Here is a 16,124-nt window from a genome sequence, read left to right as displayed (position 1 = left end):
TTCCGAGTTTCACGAAAATCGAGTGAACAGGAGCAGACTTAGCATTTTAGGCCACGGCCGCCATCTTGGATTTTGAAATTTTGTAAATCTGACAGAAAATTCGAGTTTCCCGTTGAAAATTACCTCCGGAGACCTAATTTTAGAAAATTCCATCGAACAGGAGCCGAGATAGCATTTTAAGCCACTTCAGTCTTTTCGGATTTTCGAATTTTGAATTTTGACAGATTTTGATTTAAAACGCGTGATAACTAAAATCGAAGCTCAGATTCAGATTCCTCGTTGAAAATCGATGCAATTTCATGTATCATACCCGAGCATAGCGTGAAGGAAAGAGACGTAGCGTAGGCGTACTGATTCGAGCATATGAATCCGACGTGGCAACATGGGTGGTGCTCAGTGGGTCAGCGGAGGAGGAAGAAGAAGAATTTATCGTGAGAAATTCCTCGGGACGAAACCGAACGCTTAGCTAAGCGCCGGCGCCTCCCCGTTCGGTTTCACTCGGGCGACCCGCGCGGCGGCGTAGTTCGAACGGGCAGTACGACAGAATCTATACGCGTCGTTAAACCTCTTTCCTTCACGCTATTCTAACATATGATACATGAAATCTCATCAATTTTTCACGAGGAATCCGAATCTGAGCTTAGATTTTGGATATTACGCGTTTTAATCTATCTACAATCGTGGGAGAAATTACAGAATTGTCCTTGAAAATTGATCACGCATTAGTGTTTTTGTACCCCGTTTTTCTTCTGCGTTCACGTGATGAAATTAGACCAACAATTGACTCATCGACTAGTCGAGCCTAATCCCTCAGAATTGGTCTAAAGGGCGAACGACTTTATCAGATAAGATGTGCGGTCCTAGTCTCCGGGCAATTGCGATTTGATGAAAGCTGCGATGAGGAGAAACGGATGATATGCGAAACTCGGGCGGATATTAAGTGAAAAACCTGGAGGGGAAAGGCTTTATTCCCGAAAAGCTTGTGCTCGGGCCAACTTATGTGGTCACCGGAGCATTGTATAGCAGGTTGTGGGAAACTATTTTTTTGCAGCAACAACCAATTAGACTGCATTTTGCAAAAAGGAACTAAGAAAATTTCAATGTTGCTAGGATTGTGCAACTTAGGTACATTCTTTGCAAAAAGTAAACTTTGCGACGGTAATTTTCGTCTTGAATTCATAGTTCATTGGGAGCAGAGGTGAAACTAGTTTAGATGATCGTTTATGTTTGCAAGGTAAAAAAGTTGCACAATCTTAGCGACTGTAGCGACATTGGAATGCTCTTGGTTGCTTTTTGCGAGATACAATCGAAGTATTAAAATAGTTTTAATTATAATCGGAAGCGCAGTAGCAAAATGGCGGAGGAATTCTTTATACATATTTTTCTTTCAGATACTCATAATGTACACAAGTAGGGAGTAGTTTGTCCTATAGGTAGGTGCAACAATAAAGTAAATATAGGACTAGGTACCCTTTGTTGCATTCACTGATTAAAGAATCCTTTACTTACTTAAGTATTTATTTGAGAATTCATCACAACGTTTGACTGATGAAATTTATTCATTTTTTATGTTTTAGAAGTTCAAATGACAAATATCGATGGCCAAAGTGCAAAACCACGTACGTCCGTTTGCGATGTTGGAGACTTTCAGGCATGATTAATTTTTCTTAGGAAAACTAGTGAATGTAATTTCTAGAAATCTCCCTTGAATTTTCCTCTCTGTTGCTATAAAACTGGTTTGATCCTCTTCAAAAAAAGAGAATAGGTGCGGAAATTTCGAAAAACCACAGTGAGAATACGTGGTTTCACACTTGGGCCATCGATTTACCGAAAGAAACACTAACTTAAGATGAAAGAAAAAGTAGATGAAATTTAATTAACGACTTTATTTACAATCAACATGCTTGGCTAGAAACAAATTCATGTTTTTTTACAATTCAAAAATGTTCTGCTAGGTTTAAAATGTAATTTTGAGGGCGGAAGGTAACCCTTAACAAATATTAACAATATCTCGAACTTTTTGTGTCAGTTTTGTTATACGGGCACGAGCGACTAAAAGTTAATTTTAACTGAAAATTATTTGAACAGGAGTATTGACTGGACTTTATTTTTTCCCAGCTCATTTTGTAACCACCGTACTTTTGCGTACGCTTCTTTCGTGCGAAAGTAGTGTGATCGGAAAAATCTGATGGCACATCGCGATTAGTGTAAACTTTGATGAGGCTCGCAAAGCCTGAATGTCTCGATAGCACAATAGAAAATGGTTAAATGCAGCACACGACCATTTTTCTTTAATCTTTGAGGACTAGGAATGGCATTTCAGTAGCCAAATCACTACCAGAAACAAATCAGGTTCAGACAATCGTGGACAGAGGGTTAAACGCAAAAAATTGAATTCGGCCCGGAGCAAAGGCTTCCGTGAAAATAAGTTAAAATCCTGAAATAAATTACACTGCAGAGAAAGTGAATCTAGCCAATTCAAAGGTCCCTTTCGGCAGAATATACGAAAAAAAACCCAATTTCAATGATTTCTGTTCAATTAAAAATCCTAGGTGAGCTTCGAGACTATTGAGGAGAGATGCTTTTGGCGGATGGCTGAGGACAACGAAATTTGCTCATCTCAACTTCAGCTTCAAAAAATGAGGCGTCATTATAGCAAAAATACTCAGGGTTTTTATAATCTCCTTGCTTGGAAGCACCAGGACCGACCTCTGAAACAAAAATGAATAATCAACACGTTCAAAGTCTGGAAAAAAACAAAAACACACGTACAGAGAGGGGAAAAGGAGAATAGCTTCTATATATCACAGGAAATCAGCAATTTCCAGGAATTCGCAAGCCACTAGTGATACATATATAATCATAAAATTCAGAAATAAAGAAAAAAGAGGAGAGTGCTTATTATTTTGCTTTACCTAATTTTAAATAGACGCTCTTCCCCCGTAAGCGCATGGTAACTCCTGGCATACTCGCGTGAGCGCACGGTGAAATCAGTGACATTAGTTGGGTTTAGATCGGATAGGCAACTAAACTAACTTCTTGACAAAGCGTTGGGTATCATAGAAAAATGAAGGCGCCCTAAGCCGAGAGCTTCTGGAGGTCATTGCCATTGAAATCTGCGTTATGCCGCTGCGCATTTTTAAATTCGTCGAAAAAGCGCAATGCAAATGCGCATGTCCGCATGCAAATTGCCGACGATTGCTACTTGCCTACGACATGTGCACGTTATTCTATAGATTGCAGCTTTTGGGGGACTTTTGGGTGATATTTTGAGATTTAAAAGCGTTAGGGAAACCAAAGAGTTTTCAGAGAATTTGTATGAAAGAAAATAGAAATTACCAGTTGCTGGTACAGAGAGACATTGAGAGCTGAGTCCAGGAACGTCACCACTAGGAGATGCTGGGGCAGTTGATTTTGCTCCTGATTTTGCTCCCGATTTTGTAGATTTACTGGATGCTGAGCCTTTGGAAGAGCTTTGTGAGCTTAAGTCATTGAATATGATGATTTGACCGGTATGCAAATTCTGAAACAGAATAATTTTTTATTAAATTTCTGAACATCTTCGGATCAGTTGACGTGTAAATATAACAAGCCTATTATAACCCTCTCTGTTGTTGCTTTTGACCCGAATCAGGTAATTTTTAAATGCAACTAAACGGGCAACAAAATGGACGAGATTAACGTTGTCACAACTAAAGTGCTGAATGATACCTCATCACTACACTACGTCATGTCAGCAGCAAATGAATAAAAAGCCCAGCGGCTGACCATCATTCCTGCGCCTCTAGTTGTTAGGCGATTCGTTGTACAGCCATTTTAGGTATCCTGGATTATTCGAACTAGTAATAATGTTTCCAGAATTTACTGAAGGGTTTATCAAATCATCACGCAAAAATCTGAGACCATAATAATGTATCCGCCGATTCTTCACAAAATAGTCACGTGACGATTTCAGATCTTTTGTCCCGCAAATTCTACCTAGATTTGTCACATCATGATTTTTACCGGGTCAATCCTTGGTGGTGACGGGTTTTCAAGCAAACGTTTAAAAATCGGTCACCGTGGATGACAATGCCACTCTAATATCCTGTCTGTCCCTTTGAAGTTTGAGGTAACAGATGAAACCTGGCAAAAACTTTGTAGTCGGTCCGCACTGTTCGAACGTTTTGTGATTAATATTTAGTTACTCATTTCCTCTTTCTTTCAACTTGATAAAATACTCAAAGCTATCTATTTTAGTAAACGACGACATACGAAGGCAATAAGAGGCACATTTTGTTATTACAAGTGAAACAACCGATGACGCACCGGATTTTTCAATTGCTAGGTCTGGATGCAACTATTCGTGATCCAGGGATGTCTGTGTTGCATACGCAAACAATTGCAGGCACTCTAAATTCCTTGGGCACAACCTGACTGCGGCCGTTGATTTCAACGACTGCCTACACTGCATTCACAATGTTTGCTACAGTGTTACTACTATGAAATCGTTGGAATTCGGATGAGTCGTGCAGCACTCGGCCAGCGTTGCAAAATGTTGCAAATTTCCGAAAATCGTCAACCGAAAACATTTCCGCAAAGGCATTGCGGTAGCCAATCTCGATTACGACCGATGAAAGACCGAAGTATGCGCTTTGCTCTCAAAAGTGTTTGTGATTAGAATTTTAATCAAAAGCCATGCCAAAAAGCACTGAAAAGAAATGGGAAAATCAGAAATTTTTAAGTTCAAACCATCTTAAAAGTCAGGGAATTTTTAATTCCAAGTCAACTTGTCACTTGTTGTACAGTATCTTTCTAGAAAGTCCCATCTTGTTGTACCTGAACCGGATAAACCTTTTGATTTGCCTCAACTGAAGGCTCTTAGATTTTTCCTGTGTAGGATAACTTCGCGACGGCGCGGCGCCGGCGTGCCGCAGCGCTACAAGCTACAACATATTTTGCCTCGGAGGTATTGCACAGAATCATATGAGATCGACGGGCATCCCAGCGACCCAGCGTATCATGAATATGCTTGTATAAAAATAAAAGTCACACTCATTAAGCAGAAACCCGCTTTCATTCAGCTTTTTTATTCTTGATTCAAAATAAAGTCTTCTTGACGGCATACTCAAGAATGCTTCTGCCTAAATCGAGTCACTTTTTTCTCTAATGAAATCCAAAAATTATGCTGAACGTTATTAAATACGGATGCGAAGACTTGCAAGTTTTTGGACTACCGGCTACCGTTCCTCTTTGGTGCCGTAGTATCATGATTTATCTTGCGAGGAAAGCTCCGTGGTCGTAAAGAATGCCTGTAATTCTCAATACGTTGGAGCGCCTTCAATTTCGTATGAAACTGTGCAACACCTCTGTTGCGAAATAGTTGCTTGAAGCGCCCGTGGCGCGGCGCGGCGGACGAAGTTGACCAGCTCCAGCGCGACACGCGCATTTGGCACCTACAAACCTAACAGGGATACTTCACGCATTGCGCAATGCGTGAAGTATCCCTGTTAGGTTTGTAGGGGCCAATGCGCGTGTCGCGCTGGCAGCACGCTGTTGCGCCGCGCCGCTCCGGGCTCTGCTGTTTGGCTCTAATATTTAAACTCGCGGCGTCAGCGTTTTTCAACTTATTATTTTGAAATTGTTGCACGCTCTGCATGGATTATTCTCATCGAATAAATGAAAAACAAAAAAAACAAAAAATATTATAGGAAAACCCTATGTGTGTTATGTAAATATTTAGGTGGTTCCGTGTCAAATTCAATGATTTCCAAAGCACTTAAATTTTTTTTTTATATATTTTGTGCTATTACTGTACTGCAGCATGGTGTAGGCGCAATCAAACGCTGAAAATTGGACGTATTGACTCTAAAATATCGAGGTACAAATTAATGAGTTATAAGCAAATACTGCGTGTTTCTTGGTTTTTTCCCTCTTTTATTCATTTTTGTACAGTTTATTTTAACACAACTACGGTTCATTGAGATTAATATCGATGCCATCGATTGAAAAAGGTGTTAATAATATTTGCCACATTTTAAAAATGTAAATATTTTTAAAATGAAGTAATATTTTCCTTTAAAAAAAAGAAGAGAAAAAGTATATATGAGTTACATTATAGATCGAAAATTTTAAGGATAGAGATAAAACCAAATATTCACCAATGACAATTTGAAAAGATGAATAAAAAGAAGAAAGTAACATTTCATTTAAAAAATGAGTTCATACAACATCATAACACATTGCTGCCTTTCTGAGGAGAAATGCTGCAGGCGACTCCAAATTTTTCCGATTAGAAGGCTCGTTTTTGAATTAAACCATGAGGACCTTCTTTTGAAATTGTGAAACACCGCAAACGAGCGACGTTTAAAAATTTCAACCGCCAGTTTGTTTTTTTACGAAGAAATTGTTGGTTGAATCTGTCTGAAAATTTCACTGAATTTTATTGGCAGCACAAAGAAAACTCAGTGAAATTTTCGGACAGCTTCGTTGAACCATTTCTCTGTAAAAATAAAAAATAAAAAGTCGGCGGGGATTTTTAAACGTCGCATAGCGCTTGTGATTTTTTGGCCGGAGGGAGACGATCCGATGACGTGTCGTTGCAGGAAGTTAAGGCTGTTTCAGTATTTAGTCAATTTGAAAAAAATAAATAAGTAAATTAAGAGTAAATATCTAAACAAACTGGAGATTATTTTAGAAAATATGTGGTCATTGTATCCTATCAATTATTTATCATCTTCCACATATGGCAGCATTGCCGAATGGTGGTATTAGTGAGACCGCTAAGAGAAAAAACGAGGGGAATCATGACCTATTGATATCGTCGCTGTTACCAAGGTGACAAATTTTGTTGGAATTAGAAATTCCCGGACATTTCAGATAGTTTGAACATAAAAATCCCCAAATTATCTCTTGCTTTTCAGTACTTTTTTAACATGGTTTCTGATTGAAGTTCTAACAGCAAACTATATTCTGGGTGCAAAGTTTCTTGAAAGTAAAAAAAATGCAATGTTTTGACTGGAGGAAAGAATTTCCGAAGTTCCTTGCCTTATCAGGGTTGGGCAGAATTCCTTGAAAAATATTAATTCATAGATTACTTGAGCTGAACACAAATGCCAGCATTGCCCATCAGGGGAGGATTCAAATAACCTGAGTCTAAATGGGTGAACGTCCAGTTCGAACCACTTTGAACTGACTCCAGAGTTATTCTAGGCGAATATTTGATGCAACCAATCACATACTTAGAGTACAACAGGGTAACAATGTACTGGAGCGCAAATGAAGTCAATCTAGGAGCAGGCCATTCTGAGCCCCTTGTTTGCTGAAGAGTGTGAACCACATGACATTATTTAAAATGGCAGCATATGGGAGAATAGCAGGCTGTGTGTGGTTTTCAGGATATATTAATTTAAATTGATAATTATTTTCACGAATTTTGGTCTATTATGTTGACCATAGTAATAACAAATTAAAAATGTACGAAACTCCTGATTTTACAAAGTAAGTAAATGTTATACCTGTGTTTTTTGAGCAGAATCTGGAGCTCGCACCCTGTGCACACAACATTGCTGGTCGCCGCACACTAGGCTCAGGAGTACTGGACAATACAGTTTCAAAAAAGGAATTCACCGGTGATCCAGTACATTACGACTCTATTGTACTCTATGGGCAATCGCCATCAATACTGTCTAAGTATAATAATAATTGTCACAAGTGAAGTGAGAGGCATACACATGCACATTTCACCTTAATTGCAGCAAAGATGCATTGTCGAAGTAAACTGTTTGGGGCCGTTTGGAAACAGAATTGCCCGATTCCGAAACAGTCGGCGTTGTTGGACTTCGTTAGAATTGCCTGATGACTTGTGTGTTTACATATGGAAGCATATTGTTTGTACCAAGCTCTCAACAATCTCAGGAGGTCGATGGGACCATTGGGTTGCGTTCGCAAATAGAAGAACCAAGCGGAATCGGACGAGTTTACTTCGACAACGCATCTAACAAGGAACTACTTGTAGAATTTGTAAGGAAAGTATTTTGAAAGATGGTTTGAGAAGCCTAAGCCAAGCGAGGAAATTTTGCTCCACATTTATCTTCTATATTTTACGATGGGCCCTTCCAAAACTTTTAGGCAGATGGGTATCCAACCTGAACTTAGGACCAAATCTCGGTTAACAGTTATCCAATTCATTATAAAATAAATTCACTACTCACATTAAACATTTTCAAGCGGAGAGAAGCAGAACTTGAAACGAGCGCTCTGAAGACCATTTTTCTGGCAGTGTATATGTCCTTATGCCTTTAAATATCAAATTGTGAATGATACCTGTTATCAGTTATTGCAAAACAACACAAATATAACCTATAAGAGAGAGAGGTCACAATGTCGAATGTCACCATCAATCAGCTGGTGAGATTTCGGGATGAGTCATGGAATCATCGATTGCGATTTTGTCAAGGTTATGTCTGTGTTTACATCGCAATGACAATTAAATTTTGAGCAAATTTCTCTTTTCCCTGATTTCATTCATCATTCTCATTTCCTGCTTCTTCCAAGCTAGGTCCTGATCTACTACGACAAGCGCGAAGATAGTGCTCTCCAGTAATAGTGTTCTTGGTTGCTTAATAAGGAGAGTTTAGATCATTCGAGCAATTTTAGTCTGTGATTTCTTGTGACATCCAACTTCATTCCAGCAGCTTTATTTCTCTGTTTTCGTCGATTGAATTGCAGTTTTCTTTGTATCCTTGAGACGCGAATCATGGAGTTTCCGGATCTTGGTCAAAACTGTGCAGAGCTAACTTGCAGAAAACTAGGTAAAATATCCTTATAATTTAATTTTCTGAATATTTCCGTAAGCGTTCCAATTCTTTAATCCCCTCTGGATTCTCAAGTGAAACTCATGCTTGAAATGGTGTTAATACAATATCTCACCATGTGATGAAGCCATAACTTCCTGCTTGCTTGAATATTTCACAAATTGATGAAATTTTAAGATGTACCATCATCAGACACCCTATTTCCTCCTAACAATTGAATCGTGTCGCGTAAAAACCACTGACGTCCATGTTTCTAGTCTAGAGGTTTTGTGGGTTGATAATATTTTTCAGATTTAGCTAGAAGCAACTATGAGAGTGGTGTCAAGCTAAAAAAAACTAAAAGCTAGAAAAATGGACACTAGCGGTTTTTGCATGGCACGATTCAATGTAATTAACTGGAAGAAACAAGATGATGTAACATCGCAAAACACTTCGTGAGACATTGGTCTTGAATTTGCTTGCTCTTTGCAAGCATTCTAGGGTTACTTTCTTTATCAATGAAGCTTTTAGCTCAAATTGAAAAAAATAATAAATTATCAGTTCTGCAATAATTTAGAATGCATTGGATGCAATACTAAGGTCAGAGAGTTTTTCACTAAGCTCGTATTTTCACCAAGCAATACCTAATACCTTCCCCTTTAGTAGATATAATACTTGGTCTGAAACTTAATAACAATTATGATTACGGTTTTTTCTCCAAATTTGCCTTATTTTCAATATTTTCTTCTTTTCCAGATTTTCTTCCTGTCAAATGTGATGCCTGCAGCAAAGTATTCTGGTATGCATTCTTTCAATTTTCCTCCTCATCAAAGACTTAATTTCTTATTTCTAAGAATGAGACCAAAAGACCTTATATTTGGCCCAACCTTCAAATAAATATATGCGCACATGTGAAAGTAACCAAACTCAATTTTAAATATTCTGCTGTTTGCGGAAATTTCTGGGAAAAAAAAATCAATTTTTACATGTATATACTTCAATGTCAGATTCTGATTTCACTCATTAGTTGTATTGTATTTTATTTAATTCAGAAATTAAAATGTGAAACCTTCAACGAGTGGTCAATACTTATTTACCTAAGTAATCTAAGTCTGTATGTTTCTATATTTCAGTCGTGAGCACATGACGTATGCTACTCATAACTGCCCTCTTGCATACACAAAAGATGTCCAAGTTCCAGTTTGTCCATTGTGTAATCAGCTTATTCACACACCACGAGGGACACAGCCAGACGAGTCTGTTGGCAGACATATAGATAATGATTGCCGTTCAGATACTGCCACCTCACGAAGAAAGGTTAGTCATAATTTTCAGGGTTTCCGTTGGTCTGAAAAACCTGGATTGTAGAGGAGAAATGTAAGTGGAAGTTTTGTTCAAAAGTCAGGGAATTCGGAACTTTCGAAGTCAGGAAAAATCAATGTATTGAAAAATTAGAAAATTAGGTTGAAATCCTGAATCATCGTAAGTTTTTCTCTGAGCATCTCTCATATAGATTATTTCTCTCATTGTCCCTTTGAGCTGAATATTTTTCAATTTCGAAAGGCTTGCAATGTTTTGAATCCAGCCATACTTTTATCCAGCATATGTTATTATGATAAATTTTAGCTTCCACTTAAACCCACTGAAATAATTTTCAGTTAGAATTCTTCCTTCATTAATTGAAAAATGTAGATAATAGGTAATAGATAATAAGCAAGATATTAGCCCTGTGAGCTACTTGAAAATTGGTAAAAGAAAAGAAAAAACTAATCTAATCTTGCGATTTTCCTTTCAACTCAGAAGCACTGTGAAGAATAGGACCCTGTCCATTCAAGCCAGAGTGCTAACACAGTTAAAGGTAACAGGTTACTCTAGAGCACATAACTGAAATCTGTTAAAAGGTTACTTACTACACCAATTTGACCCTGTTACGCTCTCGAACTATAAAAGAATATGTCACTCCTTTGAAACAGCTGATTTTTAGAGCGACATTCGAGGAGTAAATGAGACAGAAAGAATCTCTAAAGTGGGCAGCATATTTAGCTAGCCATTTTCATAAAATATCAGAACTCACCCCTTAATGTATAAAGTCTTGTGTTGGTCCTACATTTTTGGCATCAATCGAGTTAAGATGAGAGCAAAATGTTAATAAAGACTTAATTTCAATCTTTTAATCTTTTTTTTCTCCCCCCTGAACATATTTTTAGTAGCACCATAGTCATGTAGGGTAGTTTGTAGCCAAAGTGCTAGGTATTTAATTAATTCAGCTTTGAATTTTTGACTTACATGTATTTATATTTTAAAGCTGAAGTTTTTCGACTCACTGCCTAGCATCATCAGGACAAATAGGGGAAACAATATTACGAAGCTTTGAAATTTTGTTTTTCAATTACCATTAAAGTTTTGATGTCAGCTCACATCGAATGTGCTTTTATTTGCAGGTGTTTGTCAATAAGTGTTCTATGAAAAAATGCCGCGGAAAAGAAATGATAAGAGTTCTCTGCACTGAGTGCAAACAGAACTTCTGTTTGAAACATCGTCATCCAGCAGATCATGAATGTAAAGGCAAACCAGTTCAAGCATCTTCATCATCTCAGTACTTTTCTAAAGCAGCGTAAGTTGTTCTCTACCTTTTCATTTCATTTATCCACCCTTCATGTATTTTTGACCTATGACTAGCCTCTACGTACTTAAGCCCCTGCAACTCTTTACAAACCTTGCCATGAAATGGTTGATTCCTCTTATACAATGGAGCTCTTGCATGCATCCGAGATTTGCAATTTAAGTTTTTATTCTCCTGTAAAATTTTGCAATAAAAACAATGGTGCCTCTGGTTTCCTCCGAAACAAACTCCAAGGCTCAGAGAAAGCTCTCAAAGTCCAGGTTGTAACAGAGGGGGTTCCCCTTGTCATGCTGAGGGCCTACCTTTATATCCATTTAATTCCTTCATGCACAAATAAAGAGCACATATATTTGCAGAATTGCTCTGGTTCAAGTTTTGCAGTCCCCAAAGTGTCAACTCTATTTATGTATTCGCTCTCTATCTGTGCATGGAGAGTTTGCCTGGACATATTGGTGGGCTCTCAGCATAGCAAGAGGGATTCTCTTTTAATTTTAAGAGCTTTTTCTGAGTCTTGGAATTTGTTTCAGGGAAAATCAATGTCATCATTTTGTTTCTCGCAACATTTTACAGAAGGGACAGTAAGTGAATTGCAAATACGTTAGGTTTGTAAGAGCTCCGGCTCTCCCGAAAAAATTTTTTTAAATAATTAGTCTGGAATAAATACTGTCAGAAGTCACTTTCGAAAAATAGATGAGCAAAAGATTTTGGGAGCATCTCAATCTCATTTCCTACAGCAAAGAACAACATACCAGAAGATAACCTAATTAAATGGAAAAAATGAAACTAAACTCTCATAAATAAAAACTATTTAGTACTGTTATGAGTACAAGAGACATTAGAACACAACATATTTTTTTCATGTTCTCTGCTAAAAGTCGTGCAATTTTCTGTAATGTTTTTTTTTCCTCCTTACAGGGAAGCAGCAATAGCAAGAATGACGAACAAATTGAGTATTTCTTCTACAAGTTGTCGTGGAGAAGCTAATGCAGTAAGTTTTTATGTGCTAACATTTCTTGAATTTTGTCTCAATTATCAAAAGGTACCCTTTGATGGCAAAGATTTGTCTATATTAAGCAAAAGCTTTTTTGCAATTGCACTGAATCATTTTACACCAGGGGTGCAGAAACTTCCTCACCGGGCGACCGCGCGAAGTAGGGGAGCCTTGTAAGAGGGGGAGCCTGCCTGTAAATGGGGAAAAATGGAGACAGGATAAAATAGGGGAACCCAGTTGGACTTTTTCAAAATACAGTGTCTGAACGGTATAAAAGTTTGGGGTTACAATTTTTTTGTCTCTTTTTTTTCAGGGAGAAGTGATCATGAATTTGAATTTAACATGGAGGAAAGTTATTGGAATTTGGGGGAAGGCTCGGCCCCTTCTGCACCCTTGCTTTCTATCTTCTTTTTTTTAAGTACCAAAAGTGCCTGTTCGAACTACATTCCTAGAAGGAGGAATGGGAAGAATGAAACCATTGTTTTTTATATTCCTTGAATCTTTTAACTTACCAGTTACACTCATAATTCTTCATATGAAAATCACAAATAAATTTCTTATTATTTTTAGCGTTGAATAACTTTACTCTCTTAGTTATCCTTTATTTCAAATTTTCCTTGTTCTTACATTCTTCTTTCATTTCTGTCATAGAAATCTGGAAATGGTATGGATAAGAATAGGCAAATGGAAGAAGATGAAGCTCTAGCAAGAGCCATCGCACTTTCAGAACAAGAATATTCTCAAGGTAATCACCCTACACGAAATGGGAATTGTACTGTTTCTTAACTATTGAATATCTTGAACTCTGGTTTTTTCAAAACTGCCAGTCCGAAAAAAACATCATTCCTTAAAACAAGTTCTCTCAATGTATATTGATTTTTTTCCTGCACAATCTTATGGGGTCATTCAAATGTGAATTGTAATTATTATAGCCAAAACTACTTTCTCTTTGTTAATCTTTTTAATCGTCAGGATTTTCTCGCATTTTTAATCGTTCATTTTCCAACAAAAAATGGATTTGCCTGTTGTTCCACTAAACACATATCTAATACAGATGTTCCACAAAAAAAAAGTAACTGAAATTATTTTTTATATAAAATCTTTTACAACTAGAAGCATCATGTCAGTGTTAATTTGTCACAATGAAACTCTTCATTAAGTAAAGACTTATTAATTTTTTTCATTACATCTCTGCATATTAAAGGTGAATTACAAAACAAGAAAATAACTTCTGGTACAGGTCTATAAACCTCAAGTAACTGTGGCTTTCATAAATAAGTTCACAACAGGGATATTGATGTAACTTTTAAATAATGCGTGAAATTATGATCTTTCATCTCTGATTCTCTTCTTCTCCTTCATATGCCCAATCATATTCTTTGCAGTGACCTCTAGTTTAAGAGTGATTTTGATTTCTTCTTAATCCCTTTCTCCGTATTATTTTAAGAAGTTCATGGAAGCAAAAGATTTTGTAGAGTGTTGAAGTGATGAAAATATCTTCCTTGGCCTCATTTTAAACACTCATAGAGTGTGATTATCAAATAAAATCGAATGGAATTATCTTGAAGTTACATGCACCTTTTTTAAAGGTCAGTGTGTTTCTATAGAGTCTTACCTTTGACCACCTTCCTCTTTAATCTCAAATACTTTCTTCCTACAACTTTTTTCATCATTTTTGGTGCACTAAATGAATGAATCTCAAGAACTTTTGGCTTATAATTTCTGTCAATTTTTCCCTTTGCATACAGTGGACCACAATAATTTCCATGCATTTAATTTTAATCAATCGTATGAATTAATCTTGGGTTTAAGTGAAATCATATCTCCCTAGATTCTCTCTTTTTCAAAGACATGTTAAAGTAAAGTTTTCTGTAAATAGTTATCAGCATTTATTCAACTCAATAATCTTTGTTTTTCTCATTCCGAACTCTGTCGGAACTTGAGTTTTATCAAAGATTGTTTGTTTTCTATCGCAGTTTTTCTTCATCATTGTTCCCGATTTTGCAACTACTAAAGTTGCTGATAAGTTGTTTTCCTCAGCCACTTTTTTCTTGCCCTCTCAAGGGATTGTTTCTCGAATCAGGGACATTTGAATCAAGGGCATAACTCGGATTGTTGATAAATCAGCCAGCACGCCCTGAAAAAATAATGACACCATCAACAAGAAATCAATATAACTTTTCTACGCCAAAAATATTTTCTTTCTTTAAAAAATTAATTTCTACCTTGTGAATCAATATTCAGTAAGTAAAGTTACTTCATCATTGACCTGAAATAAAGAAATGGTAATTCAATTCAAGGAGGACCCATTATCAATGATTAGCACCAGCAATACCACAGTGTTTAAAATGATGATAAATACTGGTGACCATCAAAAACGATCAAAACTCTTCGATCAACCAGTCTTAAGTTTACAAAACAATCATTTCTCCCCCAATCTTATCTGTCTCTATTCATTCTATTTTCTAAGAGTTTCATAAGTTTGGAGCTTGATTTGAAGTCTCTGACAAATTCGTGTACTACTTTTCCCGCGAACGCTCAGGGTTTTAGCTAATCGTTTGTAATTTAGTATGTTTCTTTTTTTTCCCCGCTTAGTCTACAGCTTTACTCTTTCTGCTGTTTGATTTATTGATGGAGTAAAGGAAGAAATACATATGTCAGACAAGTTTTATTCACAGAAAAAAGTTTAGTCATCAAAATTTAATTGGTTTTAAGCAAAGTTGAAAAGATAGAGAGGAACTGTTCTCAGAAACATTGAAATAAGGAGAAAAATACCTTAAATTCATCGGTACTCGTTTAAATTATTATGAACTTATCTGTCCTACAAAATGTGTTGGCAAAGTTTATTCTGTATCTTTTCAGAAAGAAAGGAATGTAGAAAGAAACATTCATTGTACCATGAACAATGTATTTTAAACTAATTGTCACTTTGTTACTATTTCATCAATATTTTGCACTATCGTTTGATACAGTTTTTGAATTTCAAGCTGTATTTCTTCCTTTTTCCAGGTGATATCTCGATAGTTAAATAATTTTATTGCTTTAAAAGCACTCTGTGATTTGAGTATTTTAATGGTATGTTTTTTTTTTAAAGTTTAGGCATTTTTAGCTATTGTTCGTACGTGCACATCAGTGACACGAAATGATTTCTACTATTACTTGAGACTTATTTTATGGTAATGAAGGGATAGTCGAACACCTCATCTTAAAGTCTAATAAAATCTTGTCAGTGAGATCTTATAAATTGCTTGCCCTATGGATGATGTTGTTTATTTGGGGTATCGTCTATAGTCCTTATCAATGCTGCTGTCCTCTTAATGTTATTCAGTTCTCGCCAAGAAAGTGTTACATTTCAATAAAAAATTGAGGAACCTACTCTCTTTTCATTGTTTCTGATATTTGCTGTTCTTTTTGGTTTTGAATTTAGAAGACTAAATAATCAATGATTGCACATACAGTAAACCATTATGCTTCAAATATTTCAATTAGGTATTTTTCATGTCACATTCCATTCGCAGCCTCTATGTCATTACGAGCACAACTAATAATAAGCCTCCTTATTCTGTATTTGCTGTTTCAATAATTTATATTTTAATGTATGTTAGCCTTGGATTTTGGTCTTACTTTTGTGATTTCTATTTTTCTGAAGACTATCTTAACTGAATAAAACATATTTCTGTTAAAATATTCTATCGGCCTCTCCTTATTATCCAGTAATTTCTTTTGTTGAGCTATT

The 16,124-nt window shown here is 36.5% G+C and overlaps 2 protein-coding genes across 2 annotated transcripts; one reads left to right on the top strand and one right to left on the bottom strand.

Annotated features, from left to right (window-relative positions):
• Window positions 1–1,871: 1,871 nt before the first annotated feature.
• Window positions 1,872–8,351, bottom strand: LOC109036310 (NADH:ubiquinone oxidoreductase subunit V3). The gene is made up of 3 exons (XM_019050467.2): window positions 8,193–8,351; window positions 3,340–3,523; window positions 1,872–2,711 (listed from the first exon to the last, which is right to left on the bottom strand). Exons 1-3 carry the CDS (start codon window positions 8,247–8,249, stop codon window positions 2,566–2,568), a joined length of 387 nt encoding a protein of 128 aa, XP_018906012.2. The 5' UTR covers window positions 8,250–8,351; the 3' UTR covers window positions 1,872–2,565.
• Window positions 8,352–8,437: 86 nt separating this feature from the next.
• Window positions 8,438–16,075, top strand: LOC109036309 (AN1-type zinc finger protein 2A). Its single transcript, XM_019050465.2, has 6 exons — window positions 8,438–8,792; window positions 9,531–9,573; window positions 9,908–10,091; window positions 11,216–11,388; window positions 12,313–12,385; window positions 13,040–16,075. Exons 1-6 carry the CDS (start codon window positions 8,738–8,740, stop codon window positions 13,172–13,174), a joined length of 663 nt encoding a protein of 220 aa, XP_018906010.1. The 5' UTR covers window positions 8,438–8,737; the 3' UTR covers window positions 13,175–16,075.
• The last annotated feature ends 49 nt before the right edge of the window (window positions 16,076–16,124 follow it).

This window comes from Bemisia tabaci, chromosome 3, assembly GCF_918797505.1.
Source record: "Bemisia tabaci chromosome 3, PGI_BMITA_v3".
Taxonomy (NCBI): domain Eukaryota; kingdom Metazoa; phylum Arthropoda; class Insecta; order Hemiptera; family Aleyrodidae; genus Bemisia; species Bemisia tabaci.
This window is presented reverse-complemented; position numbering and strand designations above follow the sequence as displayed.

What these genes read in the sequence shown, in the direction of transcription:
- LOC109036309 (XM_019050465.2), top strand. Translation starts at nt 8,738, where the DNA reads ATGGAGTTTCCGGATCTTGGTCAAAACTGTGCAGAGCTAACTTGCAGA. An exon ending in CTGCCACCTCACGAAGAAAG is followed by an intron (nt 10,092 to 11,215) that starts GTTAGTCATAAT and finishes TTTTATTTGCAG; the next exon opens with GTGTTTGTCAATAAGTGTTC. An exon ending in GTCGTGGAGAAGCTAATGCA is followed by an intron (nt 12,386 to 13,039) that starts GTAAGTTTTTAT and finishes TTTCTGTCATAG; the next exon opens with AAATCTGGAAATGGTATGGA.
- LOC109036310 (XM_019050467.2), bottom strand. Translation starts at nt 8,249, where the DNA reads ATGGTCTTCAGAGCGCTCGTTTCAAGTTCTGCTTCTCTCCGCTTGAAA. An exon ending in TCCGCTTGAAAATGTTTAAT is followed by an intron (nt 3,524 to 8,192) that starts GTGAGTAGTGAA and finishes ATTCTGTTTCAG; the next exon opens with AATTTGCATACCGGTCAAAT. An exon ending in TCTCTCTGTACCAGCAACTG is followed by an intron (nt 2,712 to 3,339) that starts GTAATTTCTATT and finishes TTTTTGTTTCAG; the next exon opens with AGGTCGGTCCTGGTGCTTCC.